This window comes from Pogona vitticeps, chromosome 4 (genome assembly GCF_051106095.1).
Source record: "Pogona vitticeps strain Pit_001003342236 chromosome 4, PviZW2.1, whole genome shotgun sequence".
NCBI classification, from domain to species: domain Eukaryota; kingdom Metazoa; phylum Chordata; class Lepidosauria; order Squamata; family Agamidae; genus Pogona; species Pogona vitticeps.
In genome coordinates this window covers 186,459,920-186,487,656 of record NC_135786.1, presented here as the reverse complement: position 1 = coordinate 186,487,656, position 27,737 = coordinate 186,459,920, and the positions used below count along the sequence as shown (strand labels likewise).

General features: G+C 40.4%; 2 protein-coding genes across 7 annotated transcripts in view; one reads left to right on the top strand and one right to left on the bottom strand.

The window, feature by feature from the left end:
• LOC144589116 (uncharacterized) overlaps positions 1-27,737 on the bottom strand; it is a 231,996-nt gene that overhangs the window by 95,433 nt on the left and 108,826 nt on the right. The gene's annotated exons all lie outside the window — the stretch shown is intronic.
• Positions 1-27,737, top strand: part of OSBPL1A (oxysterol binding protein like 1A) — an 82,762-nt gene that overhangs the window by 16,231 nt on the left and 38,794 nt on the right. For 4 of the 6 annotated variants that reach the window (XM_072998857.2, XM_078392618.1, XM_078392619.1 and 1 more), the window contains exons 7-16: positions 51-136; positions 377-521; positions 1,088-1,155; positions 1,237-1,281; positions 3,879-3,952; positions 4,064-4,127; positions 4,926-5,024; positions 6,070-6,198; positions 12,316-12,397; positions 14,027-14,133. In XM_072998857.2, coding sequence (XP_072854958.2) covers positions 51-136; positions 377-521; positions 1,088-1,155; positions 1,237-1,281; positions 3,879-3,952; positions 4,064-4,127; positions 4,926-5,024; positions 6,070-6,198; positions 12,316-12,397; positions 14,027-14,133 — 899 coding nt within the window. Of the gene's footprint in view, positions 1-50; positions 137-376; positions 522-1,087; positions 1,156-1,236; positions 1,282-3,878; positions 3,953-4,063; positions 4,128-4,925; positions 5,025-6,069; positions 6,199-12,315; positions 12,398-14,026; positions 14,134-19,474; positions 19,693-27,737 lie in introns of those variants that run through there. The other 2 variants (XM_078392620.1, XM_020785726.3) reach the window with 2 other exon arrangements.

The following is a 27,737-nucleotide window of genomic DNA, read 5'->3' as shown; positions in this document are numbered from 1 at the left end:
AAATCTGTTCATTTAGGAGGATCCTATTTTAATTGATTATTTATACTTAGCTGTGGAAAGAACTCAAGAGAGGAAACTTGAAGAACTCCTCCTAGGGGCTGCACGAGAAGGAGACACTGGAAAACTCACAGCACTGGTATATATTGATATTACCTTCTATCTTACATTTTAAAGCCATAATGTTAATGCTGAATACTAGTTGCTTAAAGTAAAATAGATGGGAGACATGAATGAGGCAGCTTGCAATTCTCAGAATGACCAGAAGCTTGGGCCAGGGTTCTCCTCTACAGTCCTGATTGGCTTCCATGGTGTTTCAAGAAAGATGATTAAACACATATCTGAGCATAATGTAAAGTGTTTGTATACATCTCTCTAGTTAAACAGATCAAATCCTCCTGACATCAACTGTACTGACCAGATGGGAAATACGCCTTTACATTGTGCAGCGTATCGCGCCCACAAGCACTGTGCTTTGAAGCTCCTGAAAGGTGGAGCAGACGCTAATCTAAAGAACAAAAGTGGTAGGTGAGACAGGTTCCCTTAATGAGTTCAAATGTCCCTTTCATCCAAAAAGCAAAGCAAATGTGTGAACTGTAAACAAGTTTGTCTTTACAATCCACTTGTGCATTCAGAACGGTCTGCAAACTGGCTTTGCATTACAGAACTTTAATCTGGGTCCAAGTTGCTAGTAAATAGCTACCAGATGTCAATGATAATAAATACCCAGTAATCCTGTTGTAATGCTTATAAAGTCCATATGCCTAAGCAGTTCTGTCAAATATAATTGGATCGTACTGAAAGCAGCCTTGCGGCTTACTTTTAAAATAAACAGCAGGCAGAGGGCCTTTCATCTTCCCGACTGTGAAAAAAAGGGTCTGTATTAGTAGAATATTTTGAAAACAATCCAAGGCTATCTTCAGTGAAGTGTTGAACACTGCCTCAAACTCAGAGAACAGACTCTTCTTTTCTTGACAGCCTGGGAATATTTACAAAATGCATGTATTGTTGATGTCTTTATTACTGCTGGTAATGTCCCCATGCTGATTCTTAGTAAGATCTGATGAAGCAACTGTATTCTGCTGAACAGGTCAAACGCCAATGGCTTTAGCCCAGGGTGCAGAAATGAAGCAGATACTTGGAGGGGGCATTGGGAAGGTAGGTACAATAGTTTATGTTTTTAAACCACCACTATTTTTGATAGATAGACTTGTATTTAATGTCTCAATTCTTTTGCAGGGGATCAACAAACCTCTGAAACGATGTGAAGGACTACTCTGGAAGGTGCCTAGCTTCCTGTCTCTTATGTTTTAATCTCATAGCTTTATTCTAAGCCCTGGAGATGAGAACGAACTAACAGATTACATTGACTGTGTAAACATTCAAGAAGAGGAAGATATAATCCACACCACCAGTCATCTGATCCTAGCCTACTACATGCAGCAGGGCCCTTGAGAAGAACCATAGCCCTTCTGATATTAGCACTGGTGGGGGACAGCTTGTCACCCCCCCCCTTTTCAATATATGGTTCTGTCAACTATTCAGGCTGTCCCTCTTCCACTGTTGCCCATCTGTTCATTATTATTCTTGGGATGTTACATGTAAGTGGAGCGCAACAAAATGCCTGATCTTTGCAGAGTTAGTGTTTGGCTAATGCAATAGAAATAATTGTTGTTTCAGCAAAGCTGTTTCATGAGTTAAGGACTGTCTCCTCCTCATATCTTTTTATGGAACCAAAGCTGTTAATAGAACTGGTGTGTATTACCATGAGTTGTGTGACTATAAATCCAGATGAGAATGGAGCTAAGTGAAAGATTTTTTTTGTCCAAAATCCAATTAGTTACACCTATCAGTTAATACAGTGTAACTTTTAGCAGCAAGTTGATGCAAGGTAAGAAGTCAGTGTAGATATTATTTGTTAGGCAACATGTAACTTGTAAATATTACACTTGTAGACGGTTCATTGCCAAAAGTTACACTGTTTGCATTATGCTGGGGTAAAATGGAAATAGGATTTTGGTCAGTCTTCTGTAATTGGGCATGGCTGTTGTCCTCAGCTGACCTTTAAAGAAAACCCACAGGGCATGATGGAACAAGGCAGATCTGTTGTTGTAGCACCATGGATAATTCCAAATCAGTACATTGTGTCTAGTCTTCTAGATACCCTGTGGATAGAGTAATGGTCTAGGAGGCCAATTCCTTCCTTGGCATGGAAACATACTGGGGGAAGAGGGATGAGACTGGTAAAACCACTCCTTAAATATCTTACTTACCTTGACAATCGTATTAGGATCACTATAATTTGGTTCTGACTTGACAACACATAATACACACATAAGCCTTCTATGTATACTGAGCCAAATCACCCTTTCCAGGCTCCAACTCTTCCTTGAGAAGTATAAGGCCTTAAAGTGGTGGCTTGGGAAACTCCCTCATATTTGGGGGGTGGCCCTGGCCGTGAAGAGTGGGGTCCGCAGCCTGGAGGTACACCTGGACCCGATGCTCACCATGAAAACGCAGGTGGCATCAGTAGTCCGCACCGCCTTTTTCCACCTTTGGCGGATTGCCCGGCTGCGACCTTACCTAGACACGGGGGCGCTCACTACCTTAGTACTTGCACTCGTAATTTCTAGATTAGACTACTGTAACACGCTCTACGTGGGGCTACCTTTGAAGCTGATGCGGAAACTTCAAGTGGTGCAGAATGCGGCGGCCAGACTCCTTACTGGAGTGAGAAAATACCAACATATCTCTCCTACTCTGGCCATGCTGCACTGGCTGCCCATCCGTTTCCGCATTGACTTCAAAGTGTTAATGCTTACATATAAAGCCCTAAACGGTTTAGGACCTCGATACTTGGCGGAACACTTACTCCCAACTAGTTCTACCTGTGTCACTCGCGCGAGCCAGGAGGTGAGGCTGAGGAGCCTGACGCTGAGGGAGGCCCAGAAAGAAAGAACTAGAAACCGGGCTTTCTCGGCAGTGGCTCCTTGTCTCTGGAATAACCTACCTCCGGAGATTCGCGCTGCACCCTCGCTGGGTACTTTTAAGAACCAACTAAAAACATGGATGTATAGGCAGGCCTTCCCTTCCAGTTAATTCCTGTCCTCTTTCCTTTTTTTTTCCTCTTTATTTGATTTATTTTTATTTTTCCCATCTTATAGAATCATTTAATTAATTAATTGTTATAAATTTTTTAGAACTTGTTATCCTTATGTTGTAAGCCGCCTAGAGTGGTCGAAATGACTAGATAGGCGGGGTATAAATACAATAAATAAATAAAAATAAAAAATAAAAAATAAAGTGTCAGGCCTGAAGCCTAGCATCTCATCCTTTCTGACAATCCCTCCAGGATTGTTCTTGCCTGTGCTACTGGCTGGTACAGGTGCTTATTGTTTCATATGTGGGTGCAGAGTTAGAGGTTTTGGACTCTGAAAGCTCTAATGCAAAGTTTGCTGGCTTTTCCTATTAGAGAATATTTCTTTCTCAGTTAAGCCTAGATAGTGTCCTGCACACGGTATGGCTTAATAATCTTTGTCAGGCACAATGCATTCCCCTTTTTTACTTTAAAAACGTAGTTATTATTTGTCTAATCCTGTCCCTGTCCATGATAGTGGTGCAGATTCTGGAGCTCTGTCTTCTGATTTTAGTTTGACTACAGATGCAAACAAGCATTGCTTCCTTTTACACGGTTACTCAAGTACAGTAGATGAAAGAACAGACAAACCATTTCTTAAGTGCCAGATTTGGAGAAAGTTAAACCCAGTAAGAATGCACTTGATAGCCTAATATTACTTAGCAATTTGTTTGGCTGCTTGTCATAACTTGCCAGGTGTGGCAAATTCCAGTTTTTCTGAAAGTATGTTTTTTCTTCCTCAAAGAGTTCAAGATTTTTTGGATGGAAGCCATATTGGGTCGTGTTGGAGCATGGAGTCCTTTCCTGGTACCAGAAACAGTAAGGATGAAATTGAAAATCTGTTTAAAGACTTTTGAGTGCAGGAGTATTGATTATTTTGATGACTAACTGCTTGTTTCCCCTCCCCCCCACACGCATACTTTTTTAAAGGGCTGATGTTGGAAATATTAACCGCCGCCAAGGATGCAAGCATCTAACACAAGCTGTTTGCACAGTAAGTGAACTTGGAAAGTAGCAGCTGCATAAGTGCACAAGATTTATTTGGCAGTACTATAGGAACCCCCCCCCCCCCGTATCTACAGGATCGATATCTGTGATTTCACTTATCCACAGTATAAAAGTATTAAAAGAAAAAAATGCAGAAAAACTATTTTCATATGCATTATCTATCAGAGCTGTCCTCTAGACGGACTGGTACTGGGCCGCGGCTTTGGCAGGTCCGGGCTCTAGAGGACCACCACCCCGCACACACATCTCCCCACACACACATAGATGCCCTGGTCATGCACGCATGGATGCATGCACAGCCTCCCCATGCATGCACACTCAGATGCCCCGCTCATTAGTGAAGAATACATAGCATGATCTCTGGCACCCTCTAGTGACCAGTTCTGCAACTGCATGTGAAAATAATTTTTCTAATTTTTTCCTTTTACCATGCTCTCTCTCTCTCTCTCTCTCTCTCTCTCTCTCTCTCTCTCTCTCTCTCTGTGTGTGTGTGTACATAGGGAGAGTTCACTATTATCCACTGTTTTTCATTATCCATATAGAGAGCTTGAAACCAATCCCCAATGGATATGGGGGCCCTACTGTATTTATAAATTACTTGCATTGTAACCTCTCTGGTTGGTCCATGACTACAACCATTATACTAGAACAAACAGGATCCCAGACTAATCCGGAATGTAGATATAATGTAGAACATGACCTGTGAAATCACTTTCTAAGATGTAATTTGTATAGAGGACATATTTTCAGGATGTAGACCTGCTCTTTCTGCTTTCTCCTGAAGGTAAAAGGTGCAGATGGCTGTCTCTTCTCTGTCAGGTGTTTTGACAATACAGTTCACAGTTTTAAAGTGCCCAAGACCAGTCAGCAGCAATCAAGGGAGGTAAGTGTCTTTCTTTGTTGGACAGAATGGACTCAAGAACTAGTTCTTGTGGCTGAGTAATGGTAATCTCTTGGGGCTGAACTTTTGCAGTTTATGTTTTATGCTAAAGGAAAGTGGTTGAGATACCATAGGCTTGATAAATGTCACCATGTAGTTGCAGCTGTATCTTATTTATTATGAATCATAAGAAAATGAGGCAACACCTACATTTTATCTTTCAACACTGAAGAAACTTTTTCTGTAAATATCACTTTTAGCTACTTCTTCTGTAGAACTGTGGAGCCTCTAGCTAGCTAGCAAGTCCATCTGGAGCAGACCCATTAAATAGTGGAATTGACATCAGTGTTGACTCAACATTCATAAGTTGATTTAGTAGATATACTGTAGTTCAGTGATGCCCAACCTTTTTTGAGTCAAAACTCCCTCTTATAATAACTAACCTGTGCCCCCTCCCATCATGTTTGCATAAAAAGGGATTTTTAATGGGGTAATGTCATCCTTCCTCAAAAAGTAGAGGTTTCTTTCTTCCTCTAAAGGGTGTGTTTCTCATGCATACACATGCATGCTAACTTTATTATCCCACTCTGAGAGGTCAAGGAAGAATTTGTTTAACAAAGGCTCTAAAGTGACTCTCCCCCAAAAACCTTTTGCACCCCCCTTGGCAGTTATGACTCCCATGCTAGAAAACACTGCTCTGGCTGGTAGTAGCCATTGGATTTAATCCTAGAGAAGGCTCAGATTAAATACTTCTTGTGGTCACAGTGTTGCATGTAGGATCAAAGCATATTTTTAGCGGATGCCATGGGGAATAAGGAGAAATTAAACAAATGTTATGGCAAGTTTTAATTAACAAGTGTCTTAAAGATGTCATTGCCTATGCTAAATCCCTTCTTGGTCTTAAGTAGGAAAAGAAATGTGATCATTACCATTCAGTTCTTATGAATGACCATAAAACAGACCATTCTTGAAGTACCTAATCTCATCATGCTGGTAAAACCACAGCAAAGTCTGTTTTCTTATCTCCTGGGTTTTTTCTTTCTTTCAGAACTGGGTACAAGCAATAGAAGACCATTCAGCGTACAGCACACATTACTGTACTCAAGAACAACTAAGTGATGAGGAGGAAGAGGCAGAGGATGTAATATCAGTTTCTGAGTTACAAGACTCACTAAAAGTAAGTAAAAACTTTCTGTATCTCATAGTGTGTAGTGCTCACTTGAGATACAACAGTAACACACATTGAGGTACATGCACTGAAGACCATACAGGCTGACTGTTCTGGGATACACAGTGGGGGAATCAAACTCTCAACCTCTGGCTCCGCAGCCAGATACCAAATAGTACACACAGTAGTACAAATGGGAAAATATGTTTAGCACATCTTTGGAAATGGTCCCACATGTCATAAGGAATGCTTATTTGTCACTGCAGTGCACATTTTTTCTCACTTCTGTATTCCATGCATGGTGCTTCGTTTTGTGATTATTGTTGAACGGGGTTTAATGTAGTAACAAACCATAGTTTGGCTAAAGTATTATTAACATTGCGTCTCAACCGATACCCTGGGTAATATAGTGGCTCAGCATTAAATAAGGACACTTTAATCTAGTTATACCATGCCAGTGCTTTTGAAATGCACACTGGCTGCTTGCTGGTGGTTTTCTGTATGAAGCCCTTGAGTGTTGGATATCTGTTCTGAGATGCTTGACATGAAGGGTTACTAGCCGATGTATCTATTATTTGTTAAATTTCTTGTCCATCAAAACATCTTATGTAGGGAGACATTTTCAGTGGCAGTTCTCAAAGTTCGAAAATGCTTTCCTCTGGTACTTCATTAGAATCTGAGTTCTGGCTTGGACATAATGCTAAACTATGTTTTAGTGTTAGAAGAATGTTCCCTCAATGGGAACAAGTCTGATGGTTCCCATTGATCTTCTCAGTCTGAGGCACAACTGTAAAATTGACACTGAAAGCTTTCCTTTTAATGCTTATTTTACTGTTCCAAGAATTAAACTATTGGTAATTTTAATTCTGGTTTGCTGTTAAAAGACAACATTTAAAGCTAAAATCAATAAGTGTTGTTGTGGTTTAGTCGTTAAGTCGTGTCTGACTCTTCGTGACCCCATGGATCAGAGCACGCCAGGCCCTCCTATCTTCCACCGCCTCCTGGAGTTGTGTCAAATTCATGTTGGTTGCTTTGATGACACTGTCCAACCATCTCATCCTCTGTCGTTCCCTTCTCCTCTTGCCTTCACACTTTCCAAACATCAAGGTCTTTTCCAAGGTGTCCTCTCTTCTAATGAGATGGCCAAAGTATTGGAGCCTCAGCTTCAGGATCTTCCAGTGAGCACTCAGGGTTGATATCCTTCAGAATGGATAGGTTTGTTCTCCTTGCAGTCTAGGGGACTCTCAAGAGTCTCCTCCAGCACCACAATTCAAAAGCATAAGTTTTTTGGTGGTCAGCCTTCTTTATGGTCCAGCTCTCACTTCCATACATCGCTACTGGAAAAAACATAGCTTTGACTATGCGGACCTTTGTCGGCAAGGTGATGTCTCTGCTTTTTAAGATTTTTTTTAATCTTAAAAAGCAATAAGTATACAAATACTAAAAAAGATCAAACAAATACCATCCTTAAAATGGGAAAAAAAGCAGCACCAAAAACATTCAGATCAGTAAGGCACAACAGCCCATTAAAAAGCCCCACTTAGGCAAGCAGGTCACAGAAGAGAAAGGTCTTTGCTTGCTTGTGGAAAGACAGCAAAGATGGGGCCAGCCTGACCTCCCATGAGAGGGAGTTCCAAAGTCTGGGAGCAGCAACAGAGAAGGCCCTCTCCTGTGTCCCCATCAGATGCACGTACAAAGTTGGTGGGACTGAAAGACCTCTCCTGATTATCTTAACACCTGAGCAGGCTTACTTATTGAGTTAACTTGAGAGTTAAAAGAACTTTTGTGCTTTTGATCAGGGAGATGTAGAGCAACTTTAACTCAGTTCACACCTAGCAAAGAAGTATTACTTTATCCTGTTTTCAGTTTTGCAGCAGAAAAGAAACAAAGAGCCAATAAAGCAGTATTAGTGTGTTACTACTTCTAGCCAGGAGAGGGAGCACATATGTCTGTTTCATTTACTCCTGGTGGCTTGAATCAGGAGGATAAAGGCTTTGTTAAAAGTGTGTTTATTAGCTCATTCTATGTTGATTAGTTAGTTTTCTCAGTGCTGAATTATCACCAGCATTTGTTTCATGAATGGTTGCTGTCAAATAAAGAAATTGTCATTGTATTTTCTGTACTATTCACTATTTACTCCCCACCTTCATCCTCATGGATAGATATCTGTCATTTCAGGATAACAGTTCTTGCTTTCAATTCATGAAAGCTTATGCTGTAATAAAGACTAAACCCAACTGTTTGTCTCAAGTAGAGAAGATCCCTTAAATCTATGGGGCTTACAAATGTACAGTATTGATTTAAATTTCATCTGTTCAATTGTTAGCTACTGTACTTGGTGAGACAACAATTGGATTTATTTCTGAACATGTTAGTCTTCAAGGTGCCACAAGAGTCTGTTGCTTTTACTTCATTAAAGTAAAATGGCTAGCCCTCTGAAATTAAAAAAAACACCAAGGTTTTTATTGAGTATAATAATATAAGATATTGAACTGCTGGATAGGTCAGTAGTTTAGAGGTTGCAAATTCCTCAGCGTACTTCCCTTTGTGTCAACATAATCCAAGATGATTATGTTGACGCAAAGGTAAATAAGCTGTAAAACAAAATGTTTTGTTCTGATTCTATAAGATAACCTCTAAAGCAGTGGTCCTGAACCTTGGGCCTCCAGATGTTCTTGGACTTCAACTCCCAGAAATCGTGGCCAGCAGAGGTGGTGGTGAAGGCTTCTGGGAGTTGTAGTCCAAGAATATCTGGAGGCCTAAGGTTGGGAACCACTTCAAAGGTAAAGGAAGCATTTACTAAGGGGCATGACCCAGATGTTTCAGTCTGCAATGACAATAAGTCCTACCCAGCATGGACACATTGGAGGTGTTAGTCTCAGGCGAGATATATCTGGAGTGCCAAACGTTCTCCACTCTTATGTCTAATTCTGGGGGGGGGGGGGGGGAATTATCAACATGTTTTTCTTCACTTTTAGGAATTTTTTTTATTCTAATATGTAGGGACAGGCACAAACCGCTGTTTCAACCATTCCTGCTAGTTCAGTTCCTTTGGATGAACAGGTGTTCAGCACTTCCCAGCCCTGCCTCCTGTGGTGGGCGCCCACTCCGAGGCAGCACCTGGAAGAGGCGGGGCAGGGTAGCCAAATACCTCTTTGTCCAAAGGCTGAACTGCCAAACCAGCTCTCTACTAATGTGCATTTGTGGTGCAAAAATAAATGACATATTTGACAAAAAACATCACTTATGACAGTTTCAATATTCCTAATAAGAATAAAATTAGATTTTTAATATCTGAGAAGTTTTGATCAGTCTTGCCGAATTTCTGTATGCTGGCTTCATAACTTAGCAAGATCATCTCTTGCTACTACCCTGTTTTCGCAAAAATAAGACCTAACCTGAAAATAAGCCCTAGTATGATTTTTCAGGATGCTTGTAGTATAAGCCCTACCCCAAAAATAAGCCCCAGTTAAGTGAAAACCCGCCCTCCACCATTGTGCAGCATTGTACAACAACTAGAAGATGACATAACCGTATTTGAATAAATGTAGATTGTTGTACATGAATAAAATAAAACATCCCCTGAAAATAAGCCCTAATGCATTTTGGAGCAAAAATTAATAGAAGACCCTGTCTTATTTTCAGGGAAACACGGTAATACAAGTTACCATTCATTTCAGCTTTATACCAGAAAGAGTACTTCATAGCTTTCATTATTATAAACCGGTTATAGGACCATTTTTTGTGCACTAAAAGTGCAATAAAGCTTTAAGCCGGGGGGTAAATCGCAAGATGGATTTTTTCCTCATGTAATAGTCTTACAGAAGGAAGCAAGAATCAAGGGTAAGGTTCTGACACTACTGGTGAAGTAATGGCTTGTGGATTTCCGTTTCCTATGAACCTGTTCAATCTTTCTGCCTTCAGTAAAGTCAAGACTTCTGACAGCTGCAGATTATCATGTCTTGTACTTGCTTAGCTCTGGCAATACAACAAGCCACTTGGCTGACTGGCACAAAGGATTAGATCACTGAAGCAGAAATCTTTTGGATGTGCATGGCTACATCTGCCTTATTAAAAGCAAACATGTGGATGAATTGGTGCTGGAGGATGACCTGTGTCCCATCATTAGTAAATAAGAAAATAAGAAAAGTTATTTCATCAAGGCTAGGTTATATATAAAAGTGGTTCTTAACCTTTGTTTCTCAGATGTTTTTGAACTGCAACTCTCAGAAACCCCAGCCAGCACAGTTGGTGGTGAAGGCTTCTGGGAGCTGCAGTCCAAAACTCCTGAGTAACTCAAGGTTAAGAACCAGTGATATATAACATCCACTGTTCAAGAAGAGATGCTGGGCACTTATGTGTATAAATATCAGAGTATGTATGCACTGTACATCTGTGGAGAATTGAACTCCCAGATATCTAAACTATTGAACTATCTAGTCAGAAATGCAGGCTTAGGTATGTCTGTTCTGGGGTGCATCCAAGTTCTGTGTGAAGCAAAGAGATCCCCCAGGAAATTGTAATCTAATGTCTTTAATATCTGCTTCTCCAGTATAACTGGCATACTTGTTAAACAAATTTATATCTCCTTTGTCATATCTCTTTACTCATAACTGTCTGCTTTAATCTTTGCTTGTTTTCCTCCTTCTTTTGTCTCCTCTCCTAGTCCTTTTTACTAATCACGACCCACTTCATTTCCTGTTGTTGTTGTTGTTGTTGTTGTATAGTATTCCCACCGAGCCCCACCCACTTCCTTTCTTGGTATTTTCACAGATTTTTTCAAGGCACATATTTAGCATATAACTATAATATGTGTAGAACTTCTAATTTTGCCTCATTTCATTCCAGTAAATATGTACTGCTGCAGTTAATTTCTTGATCAACTTGACAGCTTATTGCTTCTTTTATGGCAACTACTAAATCATGTTCTCAGTACATCTTGCTTCATTGGTGCCTTAAAAACACATGGTCTGAAATTTGAGTATCATCTGTGTCACTTTCAAACTATTATACTTCTGGAAACCAGAGTATATACTTTTGGCTATAGAGGTCTTTATGAGATAAACTGATGTCATGTGTGATCATCCAAGAATGAAGACATTTCTAAGGAAACAAGTTAATGTTTATCAGAATAAAAAAATTGTTAGTAATCACTGAGATGCCCTCAGGATTTATTCCTTAGCTAATTAGCAGTGCAGCCTTTTTCTTTTCTTTTTTCGCATGCCAGTCACCAGGATTTTCTTGGTAATCGTGTTTACCAGTCGTTTCTTCTGGGAACGCTCTAGGACTGTGTAGCTTGCTCAAGGCTACACAGACTGGTTGTTTTCCCAGAAGGCACAATGGAGAATTGAATTGCCAACTTCTTGTTCTGCAGCTGAATACCTAACTCACTGAACTAATAAGCCAGCATTTTATTGGCCTATTAAAAAGTCCCTTCACTATTTTGTATCTTTAAGGCAAATGAGGCGGAAAAGAGCAAAGAAAACCATGAGTATTGTTTTGGAAATAAATGGTGGCTGAAAATGTTCATTTTATTATTCCTATTCTTGAATATGTATACTAGCCTCTCACAAATGAACATATATAGATTTCAGTTTTTAAATGTTGTTAGAGTATGTTTCACATATACTGTACTGTATTGGTTTGTAATAGGCATGTGTAAGTAACAAGAGGAACCTGCTTTCTTTTGGATGTCGTTATAAACCATAAGTAGGATTGAAATATGTGAGTCATTAAAGATGTATAATCCAGTTTCTTGACTACTTTATTAAAATTCAAACAAATTGCCAAAAGTTTGAATCAGGATCATAGCAGTAGGGGAGAAAGTACTGCCATTTTCCCAACTCAGGCTCTCTTTCCTAAAGATGTCAATTGCCCGATTAAGAAAAAAAAAAAAAACTTATGGATGCCCCTATGGCTGCTTTAAGTACCACGCACCTTAAGTCAAGCAGACATAACCGCAAATCTCTCAATATCCCTCTTGTTTTGGTCCAGGTTTTTACTAGGATGCAGGTCACCTTAAGTGGATATGTGTGTTTGAGTCAAAACAGTGCATAATAAATAATGAATCCTAAAGATGTGAGGCTTCTGCTTAGCATACTAAATAGATCTGTTGCTTTGTTCCAGACCGCACAGTCATGTCAACAAAGACTAGATAAAGAGATTTCTACCTTCCTCACCATGATTAAATCATGTGATACAACTCAAGGTAACTTTAAAATAAATCAATAAAGTTAATTTTTTGTTGCTCCTTTAAAATGTTCTAATACAGTTGTCAAAAAACAAAACAAAAAATGGTTGTAACCATTTGCCTTGTACATATGGGAACAGTGCTTTTTTACTCTCCCAGATGTATCAACCTGATTTTTTTCCCAAAGGCAGCAAGTTCATTCCCAATATAATTGTTATTCTTCAGTGTTCTGATGGTTACAGGTAACATAGCAAGTACATTTTGATGAAATTTAAATTCTGATACCTGTTTTTTCTCCCCTAAAATAAATGCTTCTGTCCACACGGCTCACAACCACAGACCAATATTGGAATGTGGTAGAATAGAAATGAGCCTGAATATTTTTATACTTTGTAAAGTTATAGCAGTTCTTTCCGGGAAATGAAATTGACAAGTGTCATACTACCCATATTACATAACCAAACATATGCCTTTAAATGTTAAATCTTACTAATCAAGACTGTAGTCTTCACACACCACCTTATAAGGTTCATTATGCAACTTACACAGTCCCGATTCAGCCAATATTTCTTTCGTGTTGTGTTTATGACTGTGGCAAAAGAAAGGCTGCGAATGGCAGAGCTAGAAGACTAGAGAATTGCTGATACAAAGGCAAAAAGTTGGGGGCAAACTTTCCAGCCATCAGTAAAAAAACAAAAACAAAAAAAGGAATGAAGACCAAGAAATCATAAAACATAAAATACATAAAGCTAGCATACTTTGGTCATATAATGCAAAATGAAAATATAGATTGTTATAGCTGATCATTCAAAGCAAAAGAAATGTGAAAAGAAATTCAAGAAGGAAAAGAGTCTTAAAGATGGTTTTGGGTGCAATGCAACATCACTGTTTAGAGCTGTCATGCTTAAAAGGCAGGATAGCCAGGGTGAGATCCAGTCTTCAGTATGAGAAACCAGAAAAGAAGAATGTGATGAAGTCAAACCATTCTGATATTTTTGTTTCTGTCTCTCTAATAGCAGTCATGGTGTTTAGGAGGCTTGTCATAAGTATTGCTTTTCTTTTCTTGCAATGGTGTCATGCAAATTTTGGTTTTCAGTAGACAACAAGTGTCACTTGGCAGAGACCAATGAAACTTAGACTTTTTACTTGAACAGTGACTGGTTAAATGTTTTCTAGCTAGGGATTGCCCTTTCTCAGGTTAAGGCTGAGAGACCTTTGGTAGATTGAGGCAGATGCCCAAGGTGGTGGGAGTTCCACCTTGCACTGATCTTCCTAGAGGACCACGTGGATGCCATCTGCTCATCCCTGTCCTTGACCTCTGCTCCCTACCACACCACCACCATCATTACCTGCATGATAGCCTTCATGTACAAAACAGATGGTTCAGTTTTTCCACAAAGCCAGGTGGTTGTGATTGGTGCTTATCTGAGACAGTGAACTCAGGGTAGATGAGCAAGCAGTGGGGGTGGAGGAGACAAGGTGGTAATGGAAGCAGGAGAAAAAGGCAGCAAGAAAGATGATAATACCTATCCTGTATGCTCTTGCTAGTTTAAACTGAAAGGTTTTGCTCTTGAGAAACAGTTTAACTATATACTGCCAGCTTGTGCAAATCAGTAATGCAAATATCACCTGCGTTTTTTTTAAAAGGAGTACCAACTTTATTTCTCAAGAAAGCTGAAGAAGTCTCTGAAACTTCAAGAGAAACTTGTGAAGCTCTCACCAATTGTCTCAAACTTTTCACAAAACAAGATGGGGTAGGTATCCCTGTACTTACTGGTAAAGTCAGACTTGCTTATATAATTGCAAGTCAGAACAGTGACTGCAAGAGCACAATTGGGATAAGTTGTTTCTGCCACATTCAGATCCTGAATGCTAGTTGCTTTGGGATATTTGTTTTTGTGTTGAAATACAGCCATAGAGCTTCAAATAATGTAACCTCACTTACGTCAGTAATTTAGGGGAATATCCAAAATGTTTAGACGAACAGGAATCCAGTTTTTACAGGAAGCTACCAATAATAGAATTCTAGAATACAGGTGAAAATGAATGGTGCGAGGCTGGAAACTTAGGTGTCATGGATATATAGTAGAATGTGAACAATATCTAGAGGGGTGTATGGCTTGATCTATTGCAGCAAAAGCTTGCAATTCTATTATAAGTTTCTGTAAGCTAGAGTACAGTTCCTAGAGTGTATGAAATGTTATATTCATTAGGCAGGTTTATGTATAATTGTAGTTTTTTTCCAAAGAAATTGTAGTGAAATCCAAAGAAACAGAGACTGTTAAAATGGAATTGAAATGCAAGCACAATGGCTTCAGCAACTCTAACTGGTTGTAACACAGTCACCCTAGACTTGCTCTACAGTATTGATTTAGTGGAATGGGAAGCCAGTTTCTTTTCAAGCCCAGTTAGAATCAGTCTTTTTATTTTCTAGTTGAGTAGTTTTGCAGGTTCTGAATTGGAAGCCATCGCTACATCTTGTGCACTGTGTGAAGCCGTACTTCCTCTTGCATGCCTCAGCATTTGGCTTCATTGGACGGCTCTGGATTCTCATGTTATGAGAGAGAAAAGGGGCTTCTTCCTCCACATCATGCATGTTTTAATACACCAGTTTCCCTTTCTTCTATACATCAGTAACTGAAATAACCTTCTCATCAGAGGAAGTGTTGGAATCTGCTCATAGGGAGATGTTCCACTCCTTTGATTATTTTGATTGCTGCCTTCTGTAGCTTTTTTGACTATCCTAAATCCTTGTTGAAATTGAGTGACCAGAACCATGTACGATGTAACAAATTGGTGCCCACTATTAACTTATTTAAAAGGTGTTATTATAGAATGCTCAGCTTTGTTATATGGTAGACTTGCAAAGAGGTGGCAAGTTATTTCTATGGCAGTAGCTTTAATCTAAGATAACAATGCCTTGCTTTATTGTTCTTGAGGCAGGCAGTCTCTGTTCTGGTATGTTTTTCCTTTAGGAACTTATATTTGCAAATGAGGAAGCTTGTGCTGATAGTGACTCACAGCATCAGTTACATGGCAATACACTCCACACACTAAACCCATTGTAGGCAGTGAAAATGTAGTTTTGTTCAGTGAAAGTATAAGCCTATATGTCATCCTTTTGTGCTATAGTTACAGAAATATGGGTATGAACATTGTCTGAAATTTAGAGATCACTAAATTATTAATTAACTATTATTTGAACAAAATTTATATTAGATTTTTGTGGACTTTGTGCCAAGAGAATGAGGAGCATAAATAAAATGCCACAAACAAATACTGGTTTGGAAGTTGTTTTAGCACCCCAAACAGCAGTAGTTCTCAATAAAGTGCATCTTGATGACCCAGTTATATTGAGAAGACGACATTGAATATTTGGTGTTATATAATTAATTTGGGGCAGTAGAGATTAAAAAGTCAGGGTTAACCAGTTTTATTAAAATCCTATATTGTGGATAGTCTTTGTAAAGCCCTTCACAGTCTGAGCAACCCCATCATGAACATAGTGTGCTTGCGAAGTTTGATGGTCTTCTTTGACCCTGCCTCAATTGCCATATATAGATAGCTGTGGCTAAAATTAGGCTTCATGATTAATACATGTATTTGCAAAGGCTTTCACAGCCGGGATCTAATGGTTGTGGGTTTTTCGGGCTCTTTGGCCATGTTCTGAAGGTTGTTCTTCCTGACATTTCACCAGTCTCTGTGGCCGGCATCTTCAGAGGACAGGAGCGCACACAGAGTTCTGACTCCTGTCCTCTGAAGATGCCGGCCACAGAGACTGGCAAAACGTTAGGAAGAACAACCTTCAGAACATGGCCAAAGAGCCCGAAAAACCCACAACAACCAATACATGTATTCTTATATTCATATCTTGCCTTGCTTCTAAGGGACTCAAATGTGTTTAAGTGGACCTTGGCCTCAATTTTATTACCAAAAAACCAACCCTGTGAAGTAGGCAGGACAAGAGATGTTGACTGGCACAAGGTCACCCAGTGAACGTTATGGGCTAATGAAGATTTCAACCCATGCCTCCTGAGTCATAACCTCACACTGTAACTGCTGTACATAATTTTTTTCCTTGTAGTTGTGGAATTACCTTCCTTTTATGCAGAGGAGCATAAAACACATCTTGTTTTGAACAGTTTGAGCATTGTTGTGTTTGTTTTTTAACTTCGTCTTTCATTTATTTCAAGGTGTGTCTGCTACATGAAGCCTCAGAAAGGCAGCTAGTCTTTCCAATCAAGTGTTTTTCAAACTTTTATCCGCTCCCTTGCCAAAGACATGTGTGTGGGATGTGCATGTTTTCCTGCACTCATGAACTCATCCAAACATTTCTAGTGATAAAGTTAAGGATGTGCTAAGAAGCAGTTTTTATTTTCTGAATTGAAATTGTGCAGAAAGATAGCAGACAGCAGTCATTAGAAAAGATGTTTTGAACATAGGGTGAGCTAAGCACTGCTGAAGTATTGGCCTGTCTTAAGTCAGGGCTGTGGTGGAAAAAAAGGACTAGGGTATTGAGTGGAGGGGGCTGTCTTTTTGAACAGTTGTTGAAGAAAAGGGAAGGGGCAGATAAGAGTGTGATGAAGTCGAGGGGATTAAAATGCCTGTATTCTCTGGTAGTGGAGGTGGAAACACTTTCTGGAGAAAGGAGAACCAATGGATGCTTTCTTCTTTTAAAAAAATGAAGTTGTTGTGCTGTTGTTCTGCGCAGAAGATGAACCGTCATTCTGTGTGGCATAATACCCAAGTCTGTGTTTGTTCCGTGCTAAGAGGAGTACTACATATGGTCAGGAGGAATGCTTCTCTGTTTGGAGAAGTATATGTATTACGGCTATAGGAGTTAATTCTTACACACCTAATGTTGCTCAAATGTGAAATATGAACGGTATTTTTAAAGTGGCATAAACTATGTGTGCTATGAGCTGCTCTTGAACATGTACTCTGTGCTGTATCTCCTTGGTCTAGTCATCTAGAGCCATTTTCTTGCATGATGTTCTTTTTGCACTTCCTGTCTCTGGCACATTTGATCCTTGATTTGTATTGGCACTTGCCATTGTCAGCTCAATAGCATTGTTTTAGCCCCATCTGCACATGGGTAAAAATCTTCCTGTTAAAATGGTGGAACCCGTAAGTTTCTGTTGCCATGGTCCCAATTAGGAAAGTTCCCATGCTTATGCTATTTTATAATCCTAAGAAATGCATATACTAAAGTGGAACACAAAACATAGGTGCAATCAAGATCAAATATAAGAAAAGTATGGAATGCAAGTTATAACATGCTTAAGGATCATTTGTGCCTCGTCCAGCTTCTTCTGTCCTTATGATTAATGGATATATTTAATATCACGTTGGCACCTCTTCCTCGTTTCTTTGCTTTCATTACAGAGCTTCAGAGGTCATTTTAAATGAAGAGATAATTTCTTGTAGCGCATACAGCTGTTAAATTCATTACAGAATGCATAGGCCACATGCCTCTTGTGGAAAGATTTATTAATGCTGAACTTAACTCATTGTTCATCACTTTTTTTCAAGAAAAGAAATTGTAGTGAGCATTTCTTACCTCCCCCCCTCTTAAAATAAATCAAAATTAAAAATTCTGGAGGAAGTGCAAGATGCTCAAACATTTTCTGAGAGTATTTTTCCTATGGGCAAATTACAGAGACAGTAGGTAAATTATGCATTCATTCGCGTGGGAGCAAATATATTAGAATTTGTTTTTCAAAGCAAACTGCTTAAAATTGCACTGCACAGGCTTCTTGCCACATTTTCAGTCCAGAGAAGAGCCTAATCCCATTCATTGGCATGGTCCCCATGTCATTTCTTATTGGTGTCCACATGAGCAAGGCAAAATTTGAATCCTGGTTCCACATAAAGTGTGCCAAACTTAGCATGGTTAGCATCTTTCCCAGCACAACCTGGGGGAATGGTTAGTGTCTGATTTACTTGCATCCATGTGGGAATGACATTGAAATGTTGCCTTATTAGTACAGGAACTTGCAAGAAGTATATGTGTTGATACCCATTTCACACCTAATACACAGCTGGCTTATTTCAGAAGCAGCTCACAGTCTGAACAGGGGGAACAATTTGGAATGAACAGTCCCCCCACCCCCCAAGGCAACCTGTGCCTTTCCTGTAAAGTTAAAATGGAGGTCATGGCCTCCTTTCAGATCTGGCTGCTGTGCTTAACAGGTTGGGACCTGATTCAAGGGATCCATGCAATTTCAGGCCCAAAGAGGTAGGGATGAGACATTTCAACTTAGACTGGTTTTTCATAGAACTACTAAAAATCGGAGTGCGGCAGAAAGTGTTGACCTGAAGTTGGTAGCAAAGAACATCTTGCTGCTTCCATTGTGGGCAGTGTTAAAAGACAGGGGTGCATCCTACCTCTCTGTTGTGATCATCTGACACTCCAGTTCTATGCCCCTTGGGCTGCAGTCCTAGATAAACCACCGTGTCTTGTATTCCTCTATGGACAAAGACCTTTTTTTTTAAAGGCAGCAGTGATCTATCCATGTCACTTATACAACCTCTGGATCTCACTCTTTAGGACCCGGGAGGAGCCTATAAGCAGAACTTGAGTCAAGTGGAGGGCCGGGTCAGCGGAGCTTTCTCTCTCTAATGCGAGCGAAGGGGGGCAGTTTGAGAAGAGATGCCCCCTCCCCCGCTTGCGCGTAGCCTTTTCCCAGCGTTGAGGGAACTGGGGCCGCGTGGGTGTGTGTGTGTGTGTGACGGACTCTTGAGCGAGGAGCCGCGCCGCAGAGGCCAAACGCGCTCTCCGCTCGGCTGGGGCAAAAGGTGCCCTTTTAGCAACTTCAGGGACCCCCGTGCGTCTGTCTCTCTGCAAAGACGCTCCGGCTTGGTTGCTGCTTGTTTGGAATTTGGGTGTGCGTGTGTTTGGCTTCCTAACCCTACACGCCCTAAAGCGGGTTTGGGGCGCGCCGCTCGCTCGCTCGCTCGCCTGCCTCTGCCTGGGGGCGCCTGCCCCGAGCGCTGCGAGTCCGCCGCTAGCTTGAGGAGCCGGCGTGGCTCTCGCGATAAAGCGCGGCCCGAGCAGGGTTAACGCCGGAGCCAAAGCAGCAGCAGCAGCGCTTTGGAGCGGAGGGGGGAAAGCGAGGAGGGGACTGGAGCGGCAGCCGCGGGGACTCTGCAGCGCTTCTTCGCACGAGGTCAGCGACGGCCTCCTGACGGCGCTGTGGACCGGCAGCCGCGGTCGTCCCCCGCGCTTGGCACCGAGCAGCCTCTCCCGCCGCCGCCGCCGGGCTCTCCGAAAGGATTTGTGTGCGTCAAGCTGGAAAAACAGCAGCGAGAAGGTAGGTCTGCTTGCTTGGGCTGCTCCGGGTAGTTGTATCGGCTAGCAAAGCCGACGGGGGGGGGGGGGGTGGAGAGCAAAGAGATGGAGGGTGAAAGGACGAGAGGCAGGCTTCGGGACGAGTACGCTGGGAAGGACGTTTCGCGCGGGCTTCGACACTGTCCGCTGGCTTAAAAAGCCGTTCCAGCCATCTCCTAACTTGGTAACACAGGCTAGAGCTAGCTGGTTGTCTAAAATCGCTCGGGTTCCGATGGTGCATGAAAGTGAACAACTTCCTCCGGGAATTGCTTTTGACATTGGAATGGATTTCTCTTCCTTGCATTGGACCCGGAGAGCTTTAACTCGATGGTCCCAGTTTTGAGTTAAAGTATTGTCCCGCCTAAGGAATCAGAGGGTGTCATCTTTAAAAGAAAAAGGTGTTTTAAAATTAATTTTCAGTAGAAAGGACAGGCAGTTTGTGATGCTGTTTCACAGACAAGACACAACGTTGCTTTAATTTCCAGAGGACAGTGGTCGTGTTTGTCTTTATTTAAGAATTACAGAAGCTGATATTATATGTCTGTCCATTTGGATAACTGGAAAATGTTCTAAAGAGAAGTTCAATACTGATAATTGATTTTTCAGTTGTATCACTGTAGTGCTGCTTCGATACAGATAAATACGCTCTTGGCAACGTAGAACAAACATGCACTAGCTTTAAGAATGCAGTGTGTGCAGAGCTTAAAAGAGGTCATTTGTGTTTATAAGTTATATAGTAGGAACTTGAAAGCTGAGAGTTTAATGTCATCAAAGATCATAAAGTGAAAGTCAAAATGTAACAACAAACTGATCACATCTTGAAAGAATGTTGCATTGGTTTTAGAAAATGGTCAATTAGGAACTCATCCAGATGGAGCATCTGTCCCTTCTAATGGTGCACTGGTCATACTGGTATTTTTTCCCACCATCCAGATAACACAAGTTTCAAATCAGAACCAACAGTAGCCAAGAGTAATAAAAACCTTGATTGCTGGGATTTTTTAAATCACTTTTATGTGGGCCATTTTGCTTTTGGTATTTTTGTTTTGCTTTATTCCAGGTTGGGGTTGAGGCAGCAAATGCTTTTGTGTGTTGGAAGCTTTCAGCATTGGCACTAGTTTGTAGACAAATATTCAAATCCACCACAGATCGTTTTGAAGGGTAACAGAAGTTTCCTTAATATCTTTCAAAGAGATGATGTGAAGGATAGCTGATTTCCAAAGAAGGTTAGGAGTGGAGTAAGCCTCCATTGAAAAAGGGTTCAGATTGAAAGTTTCCATTTGTTAACACTAATCCATTTAAAACACAGAACAGAACCAAACTCAACATTGAGAATCACTTGGATTTCTTAAAGTTTTTGAATTTTTTAAACCGATTCCTTTAAAAGTTGGTACTTCCTTAGACAGAAGAGAAATAAGTGATATGATGGTATGAGTCACCTGCCTTGGGTAGGGGGTTGGACTAGAAGATCTTCAAGGTCCCTTCCAACCCTATGATGATTCTGTGAAGTTTTTTAATATGTGCAGGAACAGAAACACAGGTAAGATCAATGCTCATTTGGCATTAAGTGGCACCAGCTGGCATAAAGAGGGGAGGGACAAATGTTTTATCTGGATGAGCCATAAAAGTGCTTAGAATTAGAGCATAAATATTCAAAACTCATTACTTTTAGTACATTTTTTGTTTTTGAAATTCATTTAATCACCATCACTTGTGTGGCCTTACTCTTTTTTTTTTTCAGGACCTTTGTTTAATCTTGTTACTGCTGCAGTTTTCTAAAACCACTTTTAGCCAAAAGTTTGCCTTGGACCTCACCACTTATTGAATTACTTTTGATGAGACAGGCCTACTAGTAATTATTTACTATAATAATTGAATAGAACTTCCAGGTACTGTGTCAGTGTGCCTTCAGTATCAGTTGCTAAAGTATAAATCACAGGCCGTGCTTATGAATTTACTAGCCGTAGTTGGCTAGCTTCCAAATCTATCTGTAGGAAACCAGATTATGACTTTCATGGGCCATAGTTTAGAAAGGTGACTTCTAGCTGAAGTTGTCATTGAAAAAAGTCTTTTCTAGCACACCTCTTAATAATGTGTCTCTTGTCTTCTCATGTGATGATTCTCCTGCAAGGTTGTCACTTCAGTATAAAAAGTTCAGTATAATATATATATACACACACACATACAGGGAATATATATATACAAGCACATGTGGGTGAGTAAATGCATGAATATGTGATGGGAATACCCAGCTGTCAAGACAGAGTATATACATACGTCTTTTGTTTTACCATTTTTCATGTATGTTGTTGGCAAGTCCATCTACTCCACCTTTTACAATAGTTTGTGGAGGAAATCTGTAATGGAAATGATAGAAATTTTATTCTGCTTGCATGTCTGGAAACACATGTTGGTTTAATGATGAATAAAATGGGGAATGCTTATGGCCAGTAAAAGTTGGTCAGGTAATTATGGCTGTTCCTGGGTGAGTTGAGGTGAGATGGTCACTGTAGTCCGTGCACAACTTCCAGGCTTGACTGATGCAGTCAATTCTATATGGAGCTTCCTTTGTGGACAGTCTGACACTGGTGCAGAGAGCTGCTGCCAAGGTGTCATGACAGGGGCAGCTAGGAATGAACAAAGTATGTCCATCTTAAAATTTTGGTATTGACTGCCAGTGAGTTACCAGACTAAGTTCATGATATTAGTATTAGAATATAGAGTTCTAAAGGGCTCAAGATCCTGATCTTTAAAGGACTACTTGATCTAGTACTTACCCATGTGAGATTTAAGACAGGAGAAACCCTGATGCCCAAAAGCAGTATATCCCTCTGAGTTACTACAAGTCTCAAGGCCTTAATGGTGGTAGCCTCTCTGATGTGGATATTCCTTTTGTCAGAGATTTTGGTTGCTCCTCATACTTCTGTGTAGTTAAAAACAAATTTATGTATGCTTTTGCTATTTAAGCAGTTATTTAATTGGTCTTAGACAACTGCTTGCCTCTGTTGCTTTTACTGTAGTTTTAGCACACATTTGTAATTTGATTATGTGGTTTTATGTATTTTAACTTCTGATTTAGTAGTGTTTTCAGTTCCCTAAGCTCTCATGAGAGAAGGTGGGATGCTGATAACAATAGCAATAATAGTATGCTGAGGTCCGTTGTGTGTGTAAGAATGTATTTTGCATTTTAAATATTTTCTCATTAAACCATTGGCCACACAGTCGATTAATTGGCTGTTCTTCCTCTATGATGCCATTTCTCTCTTGTCTAAAGCCTACATCTTCCCATGAGGCCACTGGCATAGCAATTTAATCCTTAGTTACAACAGTAACTAAATAATCATATTTCTTCCCATTAATCATTTGTTACATCGTCCCTCTTTCTTGCACTCTCTATTTCAGACTGCATAGTCCTTGGATCCAGGAGCATCCTATTTTCAGAAATTTTCTCTTCACAAAAATGCTGTAAAGCATTGGGTAGTCAAACTGCAGCTGTACAGTTGTGTGTTGTGTGAACTTGTATTTGTCTTGATGAATGACTCCAAATTTTACCGCACCCCTTTGTTTAAAATGTAATGTCACCTGCAATAGTATTTTTCACTCTTCAGTCCCTGTAGGACAAAAGGTTGATGTTTGTAGCACAGCAGAAGCTTGTATAAGAGGTGTTAAGAGTGCATATATGGAAATCTCAAGTGCAGCCAGAATTTCTAGCTTCTCCTATTTGTTCTAAAGGGTATACAAATCTTTCAGAGAAGGGAAACAGGGTGGCAAAGCAGCCTGTAGCATATTTATTATCACGAGCTATTGTGGCCTCGGGTGTTTTATTCTAGCTGTGAATAGCAGGACCATTGTCTATTCTGAAGCTGTCTCTTGTTAACACTTGGCATGTGCCCTGGAAGATGTGAGAATACAGAATATTGGCTTTGCAGGTGGACGGCTGATCCTAAAATAAAGGGCATGCAAGGCTAGGACAGAGCTTGGAAAAGATTCTTTTCTGGACTGTAGTTCTTAGAATCTCCCACATAGCTGGCTGGGGAACTCTGGGGATTGTGAAAAAAGCATCTTTTTCTAAGACCTGGGTGTGGAGCATTATTATTGTACCACATCCCATAATTAAAATGTGTAGTTTGCATATACGATTCATTTTTGTTGTATGAGATAAACATGTGCCCATGAAACTTATCAGTCATCTGCATGCACAAAGTCTGTTAAATGAGCACAGTTGAAGAATTTCCTGAAACTAGAAATCAGTTGCTATTGTCATATAGATTTACAGGCAGGGATGTGTGTAGTATTTGCTAAATTCTGTGCTCTTGTCAATTTAGACTGTCTGAACTCAGCAAAACACTCAGTTGGAAATTATCAAGCCCTGTGCAATTCTTCATCACCAGGCAGTTCAGAGAGAAACAGAGTGCTAAGTTACATTGTTAGTGGCCAGAAAACTGGTGAATGTGCAGGCAAGAGGACTCATAGAAGTTGCCACAGCTAATTGACAAGATGCCTTAACATGTCAGTCACGTGCCTGATCGTGAACTCAATTAACTTGCTAATTAGCCACAGCAGCTCTTGGACTTGAGTAAATATCCAGTGGGAGTCGGCCTAGCTGCTGTTTCCATAACTTGTTCAAACCATTTCTGTGCAAATCTAATGCTCCTTCAAAGGACCTTAAGAAGTAAAGCATGTGCATAGCAAACATAAAACAACTGGCTGATTATTTTTTTTTAAAGAGTTAAGTACACCACCCAAGGTCCTAATTCATAAAAGTGTAAGTAGCAAAGCAGCAGCCACTGTTATTTTGTGCAATATGTACTGCTTGTTTTAAATTATTACTTTGTGTTATTTGCAGTATTTTATTTACTTAGTGCCCAAAAAAAAAGTTTTTTTCTTTTTTTTCTTTTCAAGTGCCTCAGATACGTCTTTCTCTTGAAGGGTGAGAATAATTTTGAGGTTCTTTTTCCTCACGTCCTTATAGGAGGCAGATGAGAGTTTATATCTTTACTTAATTAGCAGAAGTGGATTACTGGTATGGGCTGTTCCAGCTTTTGAGTAGATAATTGTATAGATGTGCTGGTTGTACCCAGAGTCAGGAGCTAGTGGGTTCCTCTCATAAAAATGGCCCTGAAGGAATAATCTGGACTTCCAATGACCATTGGTGGCAAACCCTCTACAACTATGCCAGTGCTTTTTTCAGAATAAAATATGTGTTGTCTGAAGTATGTCAGAGAAGTAGATGCACAAAACAGTAATTTAAGAATTCCTTTTATGTAACTTGTTCTTTGTGCCACAATTCCTGTTGCATGTTTTTTAGCAATAGTGTTGAGTGGAAGATGTTTGTGCATCATATAATTGCATTATACTTTTGAACTAGCCCAGTCTTGGTTGTTGGGGGTTTTTCGGGCTCTTTGGCCGTGTTCTGAAGGTTATTCTTCCTGACGTTTCGCCAGTCTCTGTGACCGGCATCTTCAGAGGACTGGAGTAGGAACTCTGTCCATGACCTACTCCAGTCCTCTGAAGATGCCAGCCACAGAGACTGGCAAAACGTCAGGAAGAACAACCTTCAGAACACAGCCAGAGCGCCCGAAAAACCCACAACAACCATTAGATCCCGGCCGTGAAAGCCTTCGCAAATACATTAGTCCAGTCTTGCCTACTGTGACAGGCAGCAATCCTCCTATCTCTCAACTAAGTATTTTCTAACCCTGCTACTTGAGATAACACTTAGCAGTCTTGTGGAACATCCTTCCTGAGAAAGGTCCTTTCATCCACCCCAAAGAAAGTGCTCAGTGTAGAATGGCAGTTTCTAATCCCTATATTCACAGGTGTTGGGCTGCAAGTCCCAGAATCCCTGACTGTCAGGGACTATTATTTGGGGACTTCTGGAAGTTGAGATCTAGTAGTAAACTCTGCAGGACCCAAAATTGGGAACCACTGTTCTCTTGTCTGAGGTTACTTGAAGGTGTCTAGGGGATCAGGAATGAGCACATCTGGCACACTCCTTCCTTGCACATGTAGGACTTCCCACATAGCAGTTATTGTTGAGCTGCTTAGTCTCCGTACAGTCATTGTTTACCACTTTACTTTACTTTTTTACTTTTATTGGACTTATACCCTGCCCCTCTAGACAAAGTCTACTCGGGGCGGCTTACATGAATAATAAAACACAAAAATATTCCCACATAATATAACATACATAATAAAAAATCAATTAATGCCTATATACATTGTCAAGATGGGATAGTTAAGAATATATTGAGTCCTAAATGTGCAAGACAACAGTATAAGAGGCAACTAACTGCAAACACAGTGCTTATCTGCTATCCTTGAAACTGGCCTTTCCTTGAGTTTCCAGACTGTTGAGCAACAGCTCCCACCATCCCTGGTCATTAGCTATCTGGCAGAGTTGATGACACTTGTAGCCTGGCATGTTAGGATCAAAGCAGAGAAGGGCCACATGCCTAGAATCCTGTTTGTTTCAGCCACATGCACAGTGGTCTGTTGTGTGAATGGATCAACTTTTTTCAGCCTCGCATAAAGAGGCATCCGATACGTTGCTGTGCAGGTATAAGTCCCATTCTTTTTAGTAGGACAGTTTCCACAAATGTGTGTGTTGGCAGCTACGAAGCAACAGTCTTCTGGCCTATTCATCTAATTTTAGATTTTCTGAATATTTATTTGAAGCAGTTTTTTAATTGTTCGTCTGCTCACTGTGATCCCCAAAGTGATTTACATTAGATGGATTAAAATGAATTAAACAGATTTAAAGTATTATTTAAAGGCAGATTTAAGACATTCTGTGACAAAAAAAGTAAAACCAATCTTAAGAGACAAAGAGCCTTTAGGAACAATGCAATTTTAGCTGTTCATAGGAAGCTGAGCAGAACTGGAGCATCCTGACTTCTCTTGGGAATGAGTTCCAAAATTGAAGTGCTGATACATGGAAAACCCTGTTTTGTAAACAGTGATGCCTTGATTTATGACCTTAATCTGTTCTGGAATGATGGTCATAACTCAAAATGGTCATAAGTCGAATCACCATTTCCCATAGGAATGCATTGTAACACGATTAATCCGTTCCGGCCCTGGGGGGAATTACACACACACACACACACACACACACACACACACACACACACACACACACACACACACACACACACACACACACACACACACACACACACACACACACACACACACACACACACACACACACCACTGCAAGCCCCATCGGAACATGTCGGACGTGGGGAAAAAAACATGAAAACAACAACACAGCAAGCCCCATCCTGGGGCAAAAAAACCCCCCACACAAACACCAAAATATATCACAGCACAGAAACATAACCCCCCAGCCCAAACCCACGCTGCAAAACCCTGAAGCAGAAAGCAGCACCAGGCAGTCCCAAACCTCTTCCGACACACACACGCTAACCGTTTGGGTGAAAGAGCTACAAAGAAGCAGCTTCTTCGCCAACTAACAGTTTGTACACTTGAATTCCCCACTTTTTTCCCACCTTTTTTCCTGTCATAACTTGAAGCTCTGGTCGCAAGTCGAAGCAAAATTTTGTGGCCAGAGCTGGTCGTAACTTGAAATGGTCATAAGTCGGGGTAGTCGTAAGTCGAGGCACCACTTTACTCACCAATCTTTGAATCCATCCTTGTGTAACCATAGGATTTCTAGTATTTTAAAAGCTCTCATTTTTCTTTTTCTTCTTTCTTTTCCTTCCCTTTTCCTTCCTTCCTTCCTTCCTTCCTTCCTTCCTTGCCTCTTCTCTTGCTGATATGACTTAGCATTGATGTTTTATTATACTTATTTAATAAGCAAGAACTTATTACACGTATATTAACGTAACCTTTTCTATTAAATCATGCCTAACTGAAAATATTGTAAGAATGCTTTATGAATGCAGATCTTTCAGAAATAAAAACAAGCAGCATAAAGTTATGCAGCATAAAGGTGTGAAGAACAGGGAATCATGTGTAACAATATTTAATTTGCATATTGGTCTGTATTTATATGGTGCCAGG